Below are 19,564 nucleotides of genomic sequence, written 5' to 3' on the forward strand. Positions count from 1 at the left end.
TTGAGAATTTGTAACATTCAGTTAGTTTTTGCACAAGTTGTTTACAGTTATCATCTGAAGTTTGTACCAATTAAATTGTTTGTCTTAATAAAAATATATTTATATGTGCCCATGCAGTAATTAAGGAGCATTTACTAATTATATATTGAAGAAGAAAAAAAAAACAACTTCAATATATATATCTGACATGCACACGGATACACAGAGAGAATGTACATCATAGAGGTACACATACCCAAGCTTACCCAAACTCTTTCTTTTGATTTGTTTTAAATACAAAAACTCACAATATTGTTGGGAAGAAAGTAAAGTTGCTTTTCATTAACTGCAATCACACCCTTAAACAAATCAATCAAAGCCTTAAATAGGCTTACACCAATACTAAAATAGCTAAAAATAGGCATACGGCAGTGACTACAATGCTGCATTTCAATTGTTCCTTCAGCAACCAGATTTCCTTGTTTGAGACAAGCAACAGTTTCAACCTAAAAGGATCACCGTCTCTGAAAACCATTTCTGTAGTTATTCCTTCCTCTGCCGAAACCAGACTGTGAATTTGAGCTTGATGATCTTTCAGATTTCTAAAATGAACAAATAAATAAACGCTAGTATGATGCCGTGTAAATGCAACATCAAAATGTAATCTCACGTAACACAAATAAGTCGCCTTCCGCCTGTGTAGTCATGGAGATCTGAGAACTTACTACCCTTATAGTTTCATTGTTGCAGGTACAACCTCTGGGTGAAATTCTTTTTGACTTGCTATCCTTCGTGAAATTTGGGCAGATATTGACCCGGGTTGAAATTAGTGAGTATATCTCAGGGTAAATAAGCCAAAAGAATTTACTCGGGGGGATATCTGCAACAGTGAAACTACAGGGGTAGTAAGTTCAAAGCAGTTGTACTACTGGGGATCTATGTGTACTTTAACCCCTAACCAATAAATCCAAATTTTACAAAATGCAACCGTAACTTCTGGGACTCTTGCAAGGTTCCCTTCGCTTGTCAATGATTATTTTTGCTATGAGTTTGAACCCAATTTTGCGGTAGTGAATATATGCACTATGATATTTATGCATAGAGACATTATTGTAAGTGCATTTAAGTATGATATACAAAAAATGACTATGTAAACCAAAAATAAAATACCTTCCAACTTGCTTTACCCATATTCAGCAAATCCCCCAGTTCATCAAGATCAACAGCAGCCTCGATGATGGCCTCATCCAGGCTCTTGTCGTCTCTGGCATTATAATAACAACCCCTACTCTTTGCATCTCGTACTATTTTCTCCCAAACTGATCTGCTTCTAATCAAGGTCGTCTCGTTGCCTAAAACCCACAAGCAATGCCTGTCCAAGATAAAAGAATTATAGTTTCATTTTCTTTGAGTAACCAGGGCAAGATGCATTAACTAGATAACAGATGCAGAACAAATACAGAGGTATGGAAGAAGGAGAGTAAGAGAAAAAGGAGATAAGAGGAAAAATTAGAAATTGATGGTATTGTGTTTATAAATAAAGTATAAAAAAATTTAACGGTAAACATCACATAAACCCCCTACGATTTGGACAGTTTTGAGATAACCGTCTAAACTTTATAAATGTCACTACTCCCCTCCCGCCCCCAAACGTTTAAGGATTATCAAAAACCCCCAAGCGTTTGAGTGGTTTTGCGACAAGCGCCAAAGGTTAGGGGTTTAAGTGACATTTACAAAGTTTAAGGGGGTTATCTCAGAATGGGGCAAATCACAGGTGGTTATGTGAAATTTAATGGAAAATTAATAATTTTAAAACCTGGAGTTTCATAGATGTCTTTAACTTACTTTGCCCTTGTCAAAGCCACATTTGTTCTTTGGAGGTTAGAAAGGAAGCCTACGCGTCCACCTTTGTTGTATCTCACTGTAGAAATAATTATAATATCCTCTTCTCCACCTTGAAATCCATCAATAGACTGAACTTTCACAGAGATTTCACTAGACGGAAAATACATGTTCTTAAGCTTGTCTTGAATTGCACATATTTGAGCTGTGTATGGTGATATGATGCCGATGCTAAGTTGTTTTCCCGTGGTGAATGTTGCTGTAACACCATGAATCATTATATGTTAATAATCCATGAATAACTTATGTGAATATTTGCGTAGTATGGTGCTCAAAAGTTTCAGGAAAAAAGTCCAGGTCTGTCACAAGTTAAACTAATTCTATGCACACATTTATTTGAACTATTTCATGATTGAACATATGCATACAGTTGTGTAATGTGTCCATACAATTTCGAAATAGGCTTGGTATATGGGCTATACAAGAAATAAGTATGTTCTATATTAACCACAACAGAGTAGAACAAGAGGGTATGTTTTACTTCGATGACAAATGTAATACACAACTTCAACTAAACAATAAACTAGTTATGCAATTTTGAAATAGGCTTGAAATATGCGATACAAGAAGACAAATATAAATGGATAAAGGAATACCTACATTTATATAGGTTCTTGAGAATTTGCATGACTACAGCAACCTCGATCATATTCTTGAGACTACGCCCATTAGTATCAGTTTCTTCCTTTCCTATGGCAATGTTTATAAAAGAATAGGGACCATACATTGGTCCAGGTAAATAACACTGCCGATAGCTATCACATATAACGTTAGGACCATCTGAGATTTTATCATTGTAGAAATTTGAGCTGGGAAATCTACTGATAGAAGGATGCATCCTGTATTGAACATCAAGGAGGTGTTTCTTGTGCCCAAGTGAGCTCAGTCTCTCAAAGAGACTTCTTCCAAAGGCAGCATTTTGAGAAGCCTGAAAAGTGAAGTGTAAACCAAGGTTGGCTACGTAATAGGTAGAAAGGGGAAATTTCACAGACCAATAGTTCAGGGCTTTTCTTTGATTTATAAAATATAAGGTTCTTTTATTTTATTTTATTTTGACAAAACACTCTGGAGTTCTGGGGGGGGTTTTGTGAAATTTACCCCAGAAATAAAATCGGGTTAATTGCAGATATAACTTCTGTAATGTAGCCCATTTGCGGGTAGACTCCCAGTAGTTTTATTGCAGATAAACCCCCTGAGTGAATTGTTTTTGACTTTTTTACCCTCAAGAGGTCTATTTGTCAAAAAATAACAATTTTTTCCTTCTCTAAAGGTGAAAGAGTAAAAAATATTACTCAGGGGGTCTATCTGCAACAATAAAATTGTAGAGGGGCTATCTGCAATTGCGCGATAGCATGACGAATTAACAATAAAAATCACAGACGTGTGTTTATATACCTGACTTTTAACCATCGCCGGAAGTTGGTACTCATCACCGATGAAAATGGCATGTTGAATCCGAGAGAGCTGTAAGGGGATTAAACACTCACATTCCTTTAATTGTGCAGCCTCATCAACCACCAAACATTCCAAAGGTTTTTTCATCTTCACATTATGTAATCGAAATGAACTAGAAGATGTGCAGAAAATAATGATTGCCCCCCTCAAACAGAAATTTTGAATCGATTGTCTGACAAATGTATTGGGGAGATGAAGATTACTATTAAGGGTCCTTAGAATCTGAATGCATATACTTCTGGTTCTCCTTAACTTAGTTTTTGCAGCTGTACCCTCTTTTATGTGATGCCACTCATATATGTTGCAATCCTCTTCTTCTGTCGACATTTTAAATACTTCATCAAGCATTTTGTCTGTAATATCTTTTGATCTCAACAAGGTCCCAGTGATATCTATACCCTCGAGTAGAAGATTCATGTCACTGAAGTTTTTCTCGGAAGTAGAAGATCTCGGTAGATCCATAGACAGTGTTCTCATGCAAAAACTCAAGCCTTGCGCAAGAGTAGAGAACCGCTTTAGTATGAACTCCTTAAGCGTCAATCTTACTATAGATTCCTTTTCTTTCTTCTCCTTTTCTTTCTTCCCTTTCGCTTTCTTCTCATTTTCTTTCTTCTCCTTCTCTTGCTTGTCTACTTCTTCCAAATACATTTCATAGTGAGAAATAGCACTCTCAAGAAAATTCATCATCGAGATCAGGCAATAGCTCCAGCCAGTTGAACGTGAAAAACACTTTGAAAGTCTGGTAACACGATCATCTAGAAATATTTCACTGAGATCATCAATGATCTTCATCCGGCTCTCGTTTCCAAATAAAACAATATCCCCCAAAGAGCAATTCTTGCTACTTGATGATTCTTTCACTAATCTAAGTAGTCTCGAAGCTATCTCCTTAACAGCAGTATTTGTTGGTGCACATGAAAGAGTTCTGCATTTCTTTGTTAGGAAAGCCCATAACAGAGAACTGATAGTTTTGGTTTTACCAGTTCCAGGAGGGCCCCATATAAGTTTAATAGACTTTTTCCCATGTTGATCACTTTCAGAGAGACAATCCAATACAGCATTCAGTTGTGAATCATTGAGCTTGAACCTGTCTAAACCAAGTGTTACATTTAATTCACTAAAGGCGGCACCTGATGATGATGAACATTCATCTGCATCCTGTTGCAAAAAGAGCTTGCTTAGTTTATAAATATGTCCACGTAATAAGTAAATGGGTAAACTACCAGAAAATCCCTATATCTATACATTGTTTTTCTTCCAAGAAATCCCTCATTTATAACCGTTAATTTTGTAAAAAGTTTTTGTTCTTCAGATGTTTTAGCAGATGTTTGCATTTAGATAGACGTCCACACTTCAAAATTCACAAACTTTGGGAGTTAAAGGGAGGCGGAAAATAAATAAATAAATATATATTTGTGTCATAGGAAAAATCTAACATATTTATCATTAACCAAGAATTCTGCATGTAGATGTTTGTTCAGACGTCTGAAGAACCAAGCTCTATTAGAAAACTAATGACATTATTAATGATCATAGATGAAGGGTTATTTTAAAAAAATCAACATGAAGGTTCTTGTGGTTCACCTTAAGTAAAAATAAACTATGAAAAATGAGATGATAGGATATTGGTACATACCAAAGGGTTATACTCCCAGACCATTTTGATAATACTAGCATTTTTATTCCGTACCGTATCGAAATCCAGCGATTTCCAAATACGATTATATGAGTTCACGGATGACAAGTAAATTGCAAATAGAGACTTTCTTGGCTCCTTCTCTCTACTATAAACTGGAACTTCCTGCGATGTTTTGATAACGAACCTTTTCGCTGTTGGTCCTTCACTACCTCCACCTTTGACAACCAAAGCAAGTGTATACAGTCTCCCATTTCTAGTAAGATCAGATGCACGTCTTGGTCTCAGTTCAGATAACACAAATATATCAGCTACCATTGGAGTGTATGATTCCTTTCCAACTGAGTTTTCTCTGTTTCCAAGCTCAATAATGTATGTCTTTTCAAGTGATCTAACTTCTCGAAGAGAATGTATTCTGATAAAAGGAGCTTTAGATAAGACTTCCAGAGATGAACATAGGTCGGCACGCATTTCTTCAAGCAGTGGATATGTATAGGAACTTAAGTATTGCCCCAAAGACGAAAATGTTTCTGGAATATTTTTCACCTGTAAAAGCAAGCTCGAAATAGATCAATTTGACAAAAACTCAATGAACTTTTATCAAATGCTTGTTCATGTATTGTTACTTTTTACTATTGATTCTGGACCGCACAACAAAAATTCAGTTGGAAAGTCTAAAATGTATTTGGTGATTCTTGAGGATAAAGTATTTGGTGTTTACCAAAAATAGATTCTTCCTTGGACATTCCATCAATTATAGAAGAGTAACCAATGCATGATTCTTATATTAGATTAGAGGGGATTGAAATTTTTTGAAGAAAGCATAAGTAATAATAACTTCCAGCATGTCCTGCAAGAACCAGGAACTTATGTTTTTGTCATAACTGTCGCAGAATCCCATATATGTTTTATTTTAATTTTTTATTGTTAACTAAATACCAATATTAGCTACAATCAGACATTTTGGGTAGAGCAATCATATAAATTATAATCATTAGTTTGTTTCTATGTAACCTCTGCAATCCTTGACAAAGAGATGAATTTAATAACAGGTTTGAATTTGATAGAAAGTACTAACCTTCTCCTTAAACAGATATTTATTAAAGACATCTTTGAGCGACCACGAGAACATTTTTCTCACAAGCTCCGTTTCCTGCTTCTTCAAGTGTATCTTAATCTTGATTGCAGAACCAAAGACAGCACTAAAAGATTGTGTAGAGTCCGTCCTAGAACCAAAACCACTCTGATTGCTACTGTCATAAGAACTTTTGTTATCATATTTCCCCGAATAAGTATGAAAACCGGAACCAAAACCAGAACCGGTATCATAAGAACTTTGTTGGCTGTTTTGCTTGCTACTGTAGTTATCATAGGAATGGTGCTTGTTAGATTTGTCCGAAGAAGTGTAAGAACCAGATCCAAAACCATAACTAGCACCAGAATACCGGGCACCACTGTGATTGCCATTTTGATTACCACTAGAAGTTTGTTCCTCGGATCGATTTGAAGAAGTACCAGAACCAAAGTTAGTCTTCGCACCCTGGTCATTAGCATTGTAAGAACCACTATGACTGCTATTGTGGCTATTATGGGAATTGTGCTTATTAGATTTGTCCGAAGAGGTATAAAAGCCAGAGCCAGAAACATATTTTGATAAGTAGTTACAAGCATTAGTGACAAGAAGTATCAGAATCCTGAGCACCACTGATTCATCCTGATTGGAATCCGTCCTAAAACAAAAACCACTCTGATTGCTACTGTCATCAGACTGATTTGAAGACGTATCAGAACCGAAATCGGTCTTAGTATCCTGACCAGCATTGCCATTGCTATTGTGATTATCGTCTGAATTTTTGTTATCATATTTCTCCGAATAAGTATGAAAACCGGAACCGGTATCATAAGAACTTTGTTGGCTGTTTTGATTGCTACTGTAGTTATCATATGAATGGTGCTTGTTAGATTTGTCAGAAGAAGTGTAAGAGCCAGATCCAAAACCAGAACTAGAACCAGAATCCTGGGCACCACTATGATTGCCATTTTGATTACCATTAGAAGTTTGTTCCTTGGATCGATTCGAAGAAGTACCAGAACCAAAGTTAGTCTTGGCACCCTGGTCATTAGCATTGGAAGAACTACTATGACTGCTGTTGTGACTATTATTAGATTTGTCCGAAGAGGTATAAAAGCCAGAGCCAGAACCAGAACCTGAATCAGAATCCTGAGCACCACTGTGATTGGCATTTTGATTCGAAGAAGTACCAGAATTAGCCTTCGAACCCTTATCCGAACTTGAAGCATATTTTGACAAGTAGTCCCAAGCATTAGTGACGAGCTTGAACGCGCCCTCAGCAGCGGCCGAGGAGTTCTTATCAGGGTGAGTTAGCAAACACATCTTCCTGAACTGTTGCTTAATGGACCGGATATCATCGTTAGGGTCCGACCCGAGAATGCCACACCAGTAAGCTACTGTAGGGGCTGATGGCTTCGAGGCAGCGGCCATGTGCACGCGAAGAGCAGCGAGGAGACGAGGGATTTGAGGGTGAGACGGGAAAAGGGTTTCGGCCTTCGAAGCTAGGCGATTCGCACCCCGTAGGTCGTTTGCTTTGAAGAGCTCTTCGGCTTCCGCCATTGCTTCCTCTGCTTCATCCTTGTTGGTCTCCATCACGGAGAGATCAGCGGCAACAAGCTAGGATAACTGTTGATGATGTTCAAATCGAATTTGGTCACAGACCCACGTAAATAAAAAAGTTTAATGCACGGATAATCAAAGATAGAGAACAAACTCAAGGAATCAACAGACACCACTCTATTTTCTTCATCTAGCAGACTCTTGATGGGCTCAAATTGAATTTGGTCACAAACCCATGTAAATAAAACAGTTTGATGCACGATTAATGACGAAAGGTAGAGAACAAACTCAATGAATCAACAAGGGTTGCTCTGCTAAAATGAAACCTCAAAGTCTATTGATGGGGTTTTCATGAAGTTGAGAGAAGACCTCAAAGTCTTGCTGTGGGAATCTTCATTTTTCTTTCTCTTCTTCGTTTAAGCAAAGTATGGAGCCTTGGCCTTCTTCACTTCTTCTCTCTGTTCTATGGAACTTTGTTAGCTCTGATGCTGCCTTTGCAGGGTCATTGCGCAATTCTGGAAACTTTTCGGTATGCTGGGGAAGCCATGCAGCCTCCTTCTGGGAATTGAAAGTAGGGCAAATTGCAGAACCCCCCCTGGGAATACGTGTAGCCTCCCTTTGGGAATTGAAATATGGGGAAATTGCAGAACCCCCCACCCGGGGAATACGTGTAGCCTCCTTTTGGGAAGTGAAATTTGGGTAAATTGCAGAACCCCCCCAAATATTTTGGGTGTTCACCATGAAAGTCACAAACTTTTTTAAATTTTACTGGAATATCATAACAGTGTTAGTGGATCAACAAGATACACTGTCAAAATAATGGATATACCGATGTCATTAACGTTGTCGGGGTCCGTTGGAAAATTTTAAAGTTTAGAAGTATTTCGTGGGACGCCCCTAAGTTTATGGACGTTTAGTATAATTTTGTGTGAAAGCCCCGATGTTCAGGGGTTTTTATGAAATTTACTTGAGAAAGCTAATGTAAATTTCACCAAACCCCCTTGGATTTTAGAGTTTGTTCAAATATCCCTAAATTTATAAAATTAGAGAAAACTCATGTGTGAACTTTAAAATAGGGGGTAATTGCATATTAGCCTATTATATCATCCTTAGTTAGCAAATAGTCTGTTTCAAATCTCGGTATTTGCGTATTAGTCCCACGAATCTTCATTTTTCTTGCAAAACTATCCCCATGTTAGGGATTCTTTAATGCCCTGTTTGGATGGAGGGTAGAGAGGGGGAGGGGAAGAGAAATGCAGCTTTCACCTTGTTTGAGAGTTTTTTAAGGAGGATAGAGAGGAGGAAGGAAAGGGAAAGGAGGGTAAAATTATTTGGTTTTCTCCCCCCCCCCATCAAAACAAATAAAAGGGCTGATGTGTTATTAGTATAAAGTCATTTATGTAAATTTATATATATTTACTTCCTTTCACCTTCATTCACATTACTCAACTCCCAAATAACATATTACAATTCCCTTCCCTTCTCGTTGTTTACCTTTCCTTCCCTTCCCTTAGTAAACTCTCAAACACAGCATAAGTTTTCAAACTCTGGTTGGATTAAGCCTTAACCCAACATCTAAATTTACCCGAGTTGCCTTGAGTTTTCCACATGTGTTAAATCTTGTTGGGAGTATAACTATCTATGCTATTATTTAAGAAAACCCATTTTTTTGGTTTGTATGTCAAATTTTTATAGATTTTAAAAATATCCTCTCATTTTAAAATCAAAATAAATATCTTTACATTTGGAAAAAACAACAGAATCCTCTCAACACTGTAAAAATCAAACCAAAATGTCTTGATTTTTTTGTGTCGTGCACGCATCGCGTGCACCGAAGTACTAGTAACTATTGGAAACAAAAGTTTACTTCAAAAAAACTATTGGAAAAAAACCTTTGTATTGGATTTGGGAAAGCTCTTGACTGTTAGAGAAGAAGAAGTTAGGGTGGTTGGGTTTTAGTTGGAGCTAGTTCCAGGTATAAACTTGTTATGAAACGGGTTGGCATTTTAAATAATGGGGTTAATTACAGATGGGAGTATTGCAGAAAAACCATCTAATTCCGTTAAACTTGACAGAAGTTCACTCTCATAAGTATCGTCACCCATCAAGAGGGACGATTTTGTCCGAAAATTGAACATTTGAGGACTATAAAGCAAATACTTAGACTTGAGTAACAATTTGGCAATTCAGAATGATCTAAGCGACTAATATGCAATTATTCTTAAAATATAAAACCTGTCATAAAATTGGAAATTCCGTAGATAGTTTAAACAATCCTTATTACTTCGATCGCCATAAGCGTCTCAAAAATCTATTTTCCCATTTTTCCAATAAGTAATATTAGGATGTTTATTCCAGTAAACAAATAAATTATGGACTTATTTTTCCTTTACCTAAATTAGAAAGGCTATTTAGAGGATTATAAATCCATCAAATTCAAAAATATTAAGAAGATCGGGTCAATCCTCAAAAAATTGTTTGGTAGATGGAATCGGGTCCTCTCATCAAATTTTCTTTTAAACAATTATAGTTGCATGGTAAAGTATGTAACTTTCATAAAATAAACTAAAGAAAAAGAGCAAAATTTTAGTTCATATCACACAACAGAGTTCTTCGCTATGTTTGTTATATCCGAAAAACTAAAATTAGATCTCTTTATCGTCAACATCATCCTCAAATCCATTAATCTTCGGATTAAAACTGTTGCGACTGTTGTTGATGCTCAATGTCAATAGTTTAATCTAGACAAGATTAATCCATAAGAGGATGGTTGCGGGGTGATGAAGGATGATGGTGGACTCGCTCCCTTCTTCGACTTTATGACTAGTTCTTGAACGAGGGCTTGATGTCTATGCTGCTCAGACAAGAAAAACCCGTGAGAGGGCGGAGACCGGTTCCCCCATGGTTCCTTCGACGGTCAAGTTAGTGAAACTCGAATGGGGAAGGGGAATGTCAAGAGCCAATGTGGTTCTTAAGGTGGCGTTGTCTCTGCCCAGAGGATCTATGTGAGCTCCTCTGTCTGGACGAAGAACTATGTGTTCTTCTCTTCGTGCCATCTATGCTTTAAGGGGTTTTAGATTACGAACATCTCTCTCCCACGCTATGGCGAATAGCATTTTTATATCAAGAGGATGGTCATGGCATATTGATCTGTTCAGCCATGCAAAAATGGCGGTGACCAAGTGTGAGCTGGAAGGTGAGTCATCCTTTTCTCTACACGCGTCGACTGGCGACTGGAGGGGAAGTCACTTCATCACGGGAGAGGGTGTCTCCGTATTTTTCGGGAAGTGATTGATAGCATGGCAGAAGGCAAGTGGGCATACTAAATCATCACTCGCTTTACAGGTATCGGTTGACGACTGGAGGGGAAGTCACTTCGGCATGGGAGAGGGTGTCTTTTTTCGAGAAGTGATGATAGCGTGGCAGAAGGCACGTGGGTATACTGAATCATCCATTGCTTTACAGATGTCGGCTGGTGACTGGAGGGAAAGTCACTTCAGCATGGGAGAGGGTATCTCCGTATTATTCGAGAAGTGGTTGAGCTGACAAGTCATGGAGATCTATGTAGGCAATAAAAATTACCTTAATTCCTAGCAAATAATCTCAAAACTGACAAAAACGCTAATATCTCTCAAACCGTAAGGAATTTGGTAAAATGGACAAGAGCAAACCAAACCCTTTGGGGGTGGGTTTGGTCAGCTCCGTCTCGTCGAGATAGTCGATTTTCATACATAATTTGTCTAATTCTGACTTACGGTTTAAAAGTTATGACCCGTCCTTCGCAACATGTTCTGAAGTCCGTCTGCAAGACTGGACTTCGCCTGAACATTGAAGTTCGACTATAATGCTAAGTTTGCTTGTCAACTTAGCTCACCTGATCTGATTGAAGCTCGCCTGATAGTTTTGCCTACGAGGTTCGCCATGCAGCGAGGCTCAACATCAAAAGACGAGGTTCGCCATGCATCGAGGCTCAACATCAAAAGACGAGGTTCGCCACGTAACGAAGCTCGATATCAAAAGACGAGGTTCGCCATGTAGCGAGGTTCAACATCAAAAGACGAGGTTCGCCACGTAGGGAAGCTCGACATCAAAATATGAGGTTTGCTGCGTCGCGAAGCTCATCATTGGAAACGAGGTTCGGAGCTCCTCACCAGACGTCAAGCTCATCAGTGAAGATGAGGCTCGTCAAAAGGAAAATCACAAGACTTGATATACAATTGGACTCAGCTATCGAAGACGAAGTTTGTTAGTGAATACGAAGCTCGTTAGACGGTGTCAGTGAAGACAGAGTTCGCTATACTGTAAAGTTAGCCTTAGAAAACGAACCTTGATGTATATTAAGGCTTGTCTAATCTGACGAACCTCACCATGCAGCAAGACTCGTCGTCCGTGGAAAATCTAGTTGTAACAGATTTGAAGACTTAGTCAGCCTCGGTGATTGTGCCTTGGGTTTATCCCTGATAAGGTACCAAGGTCTTGTAATTAGCCATGATGGTCGAGTTGCACTGGAGGATTCGACCGTATGTTGTGCCTTGAGCTTACCTTGATAAAGAGCCAATATATCGAATTGAATTGTTTAATGTAGGATGTTGTTGCCTTCATTTGCATTTTCGTGTAATCAATGTAGGATTGCAGTAGAAAATTAAAGGGAAAAAGAAGTTCTTTCCTTGACTTTATATAAAATATTAATAATTTAAAGCATAATGCAATTAAGATGGGTATATTATACTAACTTTTCTTTTATGTATTAAATCAGAAAAAAATAGATGTATATGCTTGCATGTGAAAAAAAATTTAAGCCAAAACAGGGCTATAATTGTTCACAATATGTTGGTACCCTTTGTGAGGTTGAGTTGTTCTTGTTTTGTATAAGATCTTGTAATTTGAGCAATTTAATAGTAAATTGGATCGTTTTCATGTTTGGTGACTTATCTTCTTTTGTGGTTGGAACCAATTTGTTATAATATGATATTTATCTTTTTATTGACTGAATGAAATTTACATTTTAAAAGGATTGTTTTCATTACTTGTTTAGTTTTCAATGAATAAATGTTGCTGGTGTACAGTAATTTTAAATGAGTATTTATTTATTAAATAATAATATCAAAAAAACATGTGCGTAACAACAGTAATAATAATAAGTTTGCAAATTAACAGGAGATGAAAACACTATGATAATGAAGACACTATTCGTTATGATTTGATTTGGTTCCAGTCCTAATGAAGTAGTAGATGTAATGCAAATAATTAATGTTTGTTAATAAATGAACAAAAGAAGCATGAACTATATGTCAACATAATTAGAGTTTATACTCATAAGTCACACATTAGTAATATACATAGCAAATAGAAACATCACTGGTTGTTATCTTCCAAGGTTCTTTTTTCGTCGAGTAGGTTTTGAGTCTTTTAAAGTCACAATTCTAGCTGCCAAGCTTCATTTCCCTTTAGCTTTGTTACTTCGCTTCCTCTTGTTATCTGCATGTAAGAAATAATTTAATAAGTTAATGGTTTTAATACTTAAGCATTAGTTCTGCACTTATTTTAAGCGTTTGGATTACATAATCGACGAAAATTTGTAGATTATTATCCCGGTGGTTATTTCCGTTCTAACGCTCATTATCCTGGTGGTTATCATGGGGTAAGTTGGACCATCATCATGCATGCATTTAAATCACTTTCTCTTTTGTGGATTTGAGTTGATATATATATTGAAAGTGTAGTGATAATTTTTATCAAAATGCAGCCCCTTATGATTGCAATTTTTTCACAATAAGGTCTATGGTCCCTATGAATGCATGGAATATAATCATGTGGTAAGTTCAATTTCATTCTTCATTGATTTGGATTAATTGATCTATTTGTCCTCCACAATTTTTTTCATTAAGCAAGGCCGCCAGTTGCGATAGATCTCTACAATTTGTCGTACAGAAGAGAAATGAAGTTCCTTTCCCCCTCCCTAAACATGAATACAATAGCTAGTGCAGATAAGAATAGTATTATTTATTCAAAGCCAATGGAAATTCAATGATTGATTCTCTCTGTTGTGGCATATTGATGGCTAATACTGGACTGTAAATGTTTTTCCTAAGAGTGCTGGACTGTAATTGAAGTTGGGTCTGTAAATATTTGAGAGCTCGCCTCCTACAGCGGATGTTTCAGATGCATCTATTTTTTCCCTTGACCCCTTCAACATGGACTCAAATTGATTATTCATGAAGCTAGGTGAAAATAAATTCAATCTCAGAGGTAAGTTCGATATCATTTTTGCTAGATTGCTAGATTTGGAATAATTCGGATTTTTGTCTCCTTTCTCTTCTATTTTTAATTTTATTTTTCACTCAATTTTCCTAGGTCTTCATATATTTTAAAATTTTACAACAAAAAATTTACAGCAACATCTGCTAATTTAAATTTAAATATTTTAAAATTTAAAAGTTGAAGAGGAAAAATCTTACCAGATCATCTTTGACCTTCTCTGTTCACTTAGTCTGAAGAATTTTTTGCTGAGATTATGTATGAAAATTTGGGTGTAGAGAATAAAAACAGGTTACTATATATATGTAGTAGTTTGGGAGATGTGGGAGTTACATTAGTGGAGGCAGTTGTTCACGGTTATGAGAAGTGGGGTTAGGTGGATAATGGGTAGAAACTTTGACAAATTATACTTTTCGTTATAAAGATGAATTTTAAAAATAATTTTGTAATGAATAATCTGATTGGTCCAGATCAGATTTACTGTTCTTAAGAGCTTTTTGAGTGTTCTCTTTTAGTTAATAAGAAGTAGATATATTGAAGAAGAAAGAAAAAACAACTTCAATATAAAATCAAAAGGTATCAGATCTCAAAATTTTGAGTTATTGCAATATCAGGAATTGGATTACTGTGACAAAAAACCGTAGAATTTAATAAAGGTCAGCCATAATAACCTTAAGAAAGAAAAAAAAGGAGAAAGAAAGAGAGAAGGGTACACAATCGCCTACTGAAACTGAATATTGCAGGTTGATGAAGCTCCCATGCATTCATTTATCAAGCATTGTTCTCCAACTTCCGCTGCTTGCTTAATTTTTCTTTCTTAATAATATTTGACATGCACACGTATGCACAGAGAGAATGTACATCATAGAGGTTCACATACCCAAGCTTACCCAAGCTCTTTCTTTTGATTGGTTTTAAATACAAAAACCAGCTTGTTTGAAAATATATATCTCCTCAGTATCCTTGAATTGGCCTTATCAAAAACTTAATGCTTGTTTGAAACAAACAACAGTTTCAACCTAAAAGGATCACCGTCTCTGAAACCCATTTCTGTAGTTATTCCTTCCTCTGCCGAAACCAGACTGTGAATTTGAGCTTGATGATCTATCAGATTTCTAAAATGAACAAATAAATAAATAAATAAACGTTAGTATGATGCCATGTAAATGTAACATCAAAATGTAATCTCACGTAACACAAATATGTTGCGTTCCGCCTGTGTAGTCATGGAGATCTCAGAACTTACTACCCTTGTAGTTTCGTTGTTGCAGGTAGACCCTCTGGGTGAAATTCTTTTTGACTTGTTATCCTTCGTGAAATTTGGGCAGATATTGCCTCGGGTTGAAATTAGTGAGTTTATCTCAGGGTAAATAAGCCAAAAGAATTTACTCGGGGGGTATCTGCAACAGTGGAACTACAGGGGTAGTAAGTTCAAAACAGTTGTACTACAGGGGATATATGTGTACTTTAACCCCTAACCAATAAATCCAAATTTTACATAATGTAACCTTAACTTCGGGGATTCTTGCAAGGTTCCCTTCGCTTGTCAATGATTATTTTTGCTATGAGTTTGAACCCAATTTGGTGGTAGTGAATATATGCACTATGATATATATGCATAGAGACATTATTGTAAGTGTATTTAAGTATGATATACAAAAAATGACTATGTAAACCAAAAAAAAAATACCTTCCAACTTGCTTTACCCATATTCAGCAAATCCTCCAGTTCATCAAGATCAACAGCAGCCTCGATGATGGCCTTATCCAGGCTCTTGTCGTCTCTGGCATTATAATAACAACCCCTACTCTTTGCATCTCGTATTATTTTTCCCCAAACTGATCCGCTTCTAATCAAGGTCGTCTCGTTGCCTAAAACCCACAAGCAATGTCTGTCCAAAATAAAAGAATTATAGTTTCATTTTTTTCTTTGAGTAACCAGGGCAAGATGCATTAACTAGAGAACAGATGCAGAATACATACAGAGGTATGGAAGAAGGAGAGTAAAAGAAAAAGGAGATAAGAGGAAAAATTAGAAATTTATGTTATTGTGTTAACAAATAAAGTACAATAAAATTGAAGGGTAAACATCACATAAACCCCCTACGATTTGGACTGTTTTGAGATAACCCTCTAAACTTTATAAATGTCACTACTCCCTCCCGTCCCCCCAACGTTTAAGGATTATCATAAAAATAATGTTGAAAGTTAAGCGGGCTATGTTTAAAAAAAATTAGGGTTAAGCAGCTGGGGAGTATGTTAAAAAATTGAAAGCATTTTGAGTGTTTTTGTGACAAACCCCAAATATTAGGGGCATTTTAAAAAATTGAAAGCGTTTGAGTGTTTTTACGACAAGCGCCAAAGGTTAGGGGTTGAAGTGACATTTACAAAGTTTAAGGGGGTTATCTCAGAATGGGGCAAATCACAGGTGGTTATGTGAAATTTAATGGAAAATTAATAATTTTAAAACCTGGAATTGCATAGATGTCTTTAACTTACTTTGCCCTTGTCAAAGCCACATTTGTTCTTTGGAGGTTAGAAAGGAAGCCCACGCATCCACCTTTGTTGTATCTCACTGTAGAAATAATTATAATATCCTCTTCTCCACCTTGAAATCCATCAATAGACTGAACTTTCACAGAGATTTCACTAGACGGAAAATACATGTTCTTAAGCTTCTCTTGAATTGCACATATTTGAGCTGTGTATGGTGATATGATGCCGATGCTAAGTTTTTTTCCCCTGGTGAAAGTTGCTGTAACACCATGAATCATTATATGTTAATAATCCATGAATAACTTATGTGAATATCTGCGAAATATGGTGCTCAAAAGTTTCAGGAAAAAAGTCCAGGTCTGTCTTAAGTTAAAACTAATTATATGCACACATTTATTTGAACTATTTCATGATTGAACATATACACACAGTTGTGTAACGTGAAGATTATATTATCTAGTGGATATGTGTCCATACTATTTCGAAATAGGCTTGGTTATACAAGAAATAAGTATGTTCTATATTAACCACAACAGAGTAGAACAAGAGGGTATGTTTTACTTCGATGACAAATGTAATACACAACTTCAACTAAACAATAAACTAGTTATGCAATTTTGAAATAGGCTTGAAATATGCGATACAAGAAGACAAATATAAATGGATAAAGGAATACCTACATTTATATAGGTTCTTGAGAATTTGCATGACTACAGCAACCTCGATCATATTCTTGAGACTACGCCCATTAGTATCAGTTTCTTCCTTTCCTATGGCAATGTTTATAAAAGAATAGGGACCATACATTGGTCCAGGTAAATAACACTGCCGATAGCTATCACATATAACGTTAGGACCATCTGAGATTTTATCATTGTAGAAATTTGAGCTGGGAAATCTACTGATAGAAGGATGCATCCTGTATTGAACATCAAGGAGGTGTTTCTTGTGCCCAAGTGAGCTCAGTCTCTCAAAGAGACTTCTTCCAAAGGCAGCATTTTGAGAAGCCTGAAAAGTGAAGTGTAAACCAAGGTTGGCTACGTAATAGGTAGAAAGGGTAAATTTCACAGACCAATAGTTCAGGGCGTTTTCTTTGATTTTTTTTATAAAATATAAGGTTCTTTTATTTTATTTTATTTTGACAAAACACTCTGGAGTTCTGGGGGGGTTTTGTGAAATTTACCCCAGAAATAAAATCAGGTCAATTGCAGATATAACTTCTGTAATGTAGCCCATTTGCGGGTAGACTCCCAGTAGTTTTATTGCAGATGTACCCCCTGAGTGAATTGTTTTTGACTTTTTTACCCTCAAGAGGTCTATATGTCAAAAAATAACAATTTTTTCCTTCTCTGAGGGTGAAAGAGTAAATAATTTTACTCAGGGGGTCTATCTGCAACAATATAATTGTAGAGGGCCTATCTGCAATTGGGCGATAGCATGACGAATTAACAATAAAAATCACAGACGTGTGGTTATATACCTGACTTTTAACCATCGCCGGAAGTTGGTACTCATCGCCGATGAAAATGGCATGTTGAATCCGAGAGAGCTGTAAGGGGATTAAACACTCACATTCCTTTAACTGTGCAGCCTCATCAACTACCAAACATTCCAAAGGTTTTTCCATCTTCACATCATGTAATCGAAATGAACTAGAAGATGTGCAGAAAATAATGATTGCCCCCCTCAAACAGAAATTTTGAATCGATTGTCTGACAAATGTATTGGGGAGATGAAGATTACTATTAAGGGTCCTTAGAATCTGAATGCATATACTTCTGGTTCTCCTTAACTTAGTTTTTGTAGCTGTACCCTCTTTTATGTGATGCAACTCATATATGTTGCAATCCTCTTCTTCTATTGACATTTTAAAAACTTCATCAAGCATTTTGTCTGTAATATCTGTTGATCTCAACAAGGTCCCAGTGATATCAATACCCTCAAGTAGAAGATTCATGTCACTGAAGTTTTTCTCGGAGGTAGAAGATCTCGGTAGATCTATAGACAGTGTTCTCATGCAAAAACTCAAGTCTTGCGCAAGAGTAGAGAACCGCTTTAGTATGAACTCCTTAAGCGTCAATCTTACTATAGATTCCTTTTCTTTCTTCTCCTTTTCTTTCTTCCCTTTCGCTTTCTTCTCATTTTCTTTCTTCTCCTTCTCTTGCTTGTCTACTTCTTCCAAATACATTTCATAGTGAGAAATAGCACTCTCAAGAAAATTCATCATCGAGATCAGGCAATAGCTCCAGCCAGTTGAACGTGAAAAACACTTTGAAAGTCTGGTAACACGATCATCTAGAAATATTTCACTGAGATCATCATTGATCTTCATCCGGCTCTCGTTTCCAAATAAAACAATATCCCCCAAAGAGCAATTCTTGCTACTTGATGATTCTTTCACTAATCTAAGTAGTCTCGAAGCTATCTCCTTAACAGCAGTATTTGTTGGTGCACATGAAAGAGTTCTGCATTTCTTTGTTAGGAAAGCCCATAACAGAGAACTGATAGTTTTGGTTTTACCAGTTCCAGGAGGGCCCCATATAAGTTTAATAGACTTTTTCCCATGTTGATCACTTTCAGAGAGACAATCCAATACAGCATTCAGTTGTGAATCATTGAGCTTGAACCTGTCTAAACCAAGTGTTACATTTAATTCACTAAAAGCAGCACCTGATGATGATGAACATTCATCTGCATCCTGTTGCAAATAAGAGATTGCTTAGTTTATAAATATGTCCACGTAATAAGTAAATGGGTAAACTACCAGAAAATCCCTATATTTATACATTGTTTTTCTTCCAAGAAAACCCTCATTTATAACCTTTAATTTTGTACAAAGTTTTTGTTCTTCAGATGTTTTAGCAGATGTTTGCATTTAGATAGACGTCCACACTTCAGAATTCTCAAACTTTGGGAGTTAAAGGGAGGAGGAAAATAAATATTAAATAAATAAATGTCTTGTGTAATAGGAAAAATCTAACATATTTATCATTAACCAAGAATTCTGCATGCAGATGTTTGTTCAGACGTCTGAAGAACCAAGCTCTATTAGAAAACTAATGACATTATTAATTGTTGACATATTAGTAATATATAGGGACTTATTTGTAAGTTGTGTAGGGGCCTATATAAGCCCAAGAGATCTCATAATAAGTGTAAGGGTTTTCATATTCTTTATGGTATCAGAGCCTCCACCAAAACCCTTA

The 19,564-nt window shown here is 36.5% G+C and overlaps 2 protein-coding genes across 2 annotated transcripts in view; both read right to left on the bottom strand.

The window, feature by feature from the left end:
- On the bottom strand, positions 251–7,637 carry LOC109826893. The gene is made up of 7 exons (XM_020393910.1): positions 6,051–7,637; positions 4,973–5,518; positions 3,277–4,494; positions 2,482–2,809; positions 1,825–2,080; positions 1,150–1,351; positions 251–581 (listed from the first exon to the last, which is right to left on the bottom strand). The coding sequence occupies exons 1-7, from the start codon at positions 7,635–7,637 to the stop codon at positions 495–497; spliced, it is 4,224 nt and encodes a 1,407-aa protein (XP_020249499.1). The 3' UTR covers positions 251–494.
- The window catches only part of LOC109826153, an 11,834-nt gene continuing 6,981 nt past the window's right edge, over positions 14,712–19,564 (bottom strand). Inside the window, exons 4-8 of the mRNA XM_020393137.1 lie at positions 17,839–19,056; positions 17,039–17,366; positions 16,362–16,617; positions 15,553–15,754; positions 14,712–14,977 (exon numbers count right to left, since the gene is read on the bottom strand). Of these exons, the coding sequence (XP_020248726.1) occupies positions 14,891–14,977; positions 15,553–15,754; positions 16,362–16,617; positions 17,039–17,366; positions 17,839–19,056 (2,091 nt within the window). The 3' untranslated portion in view covers positions 14,712–14,890. The remainder of the gene's footprint in view (positions 14,978–15,552; positions 15,755–16,361; positions 16,618–17,038; positions 17,367–17,838; positions 19,057–19,564) is intronic.

The sequence above is a fragment of the Asparagus officinalis genome, chromosome 10 (assembly GCF_001876935.1).
Source record: "Asparagus officinalis chromosome 10, Aspof.V1, whole genome shotgun sequence".
Taxonomy (NCBI): Eukaryota; Viridiplantae; Streptophyta; class Magnoliopsida; order Asparagales; family Asparagaceae; genus Asparagus; species Asparagus officinalis.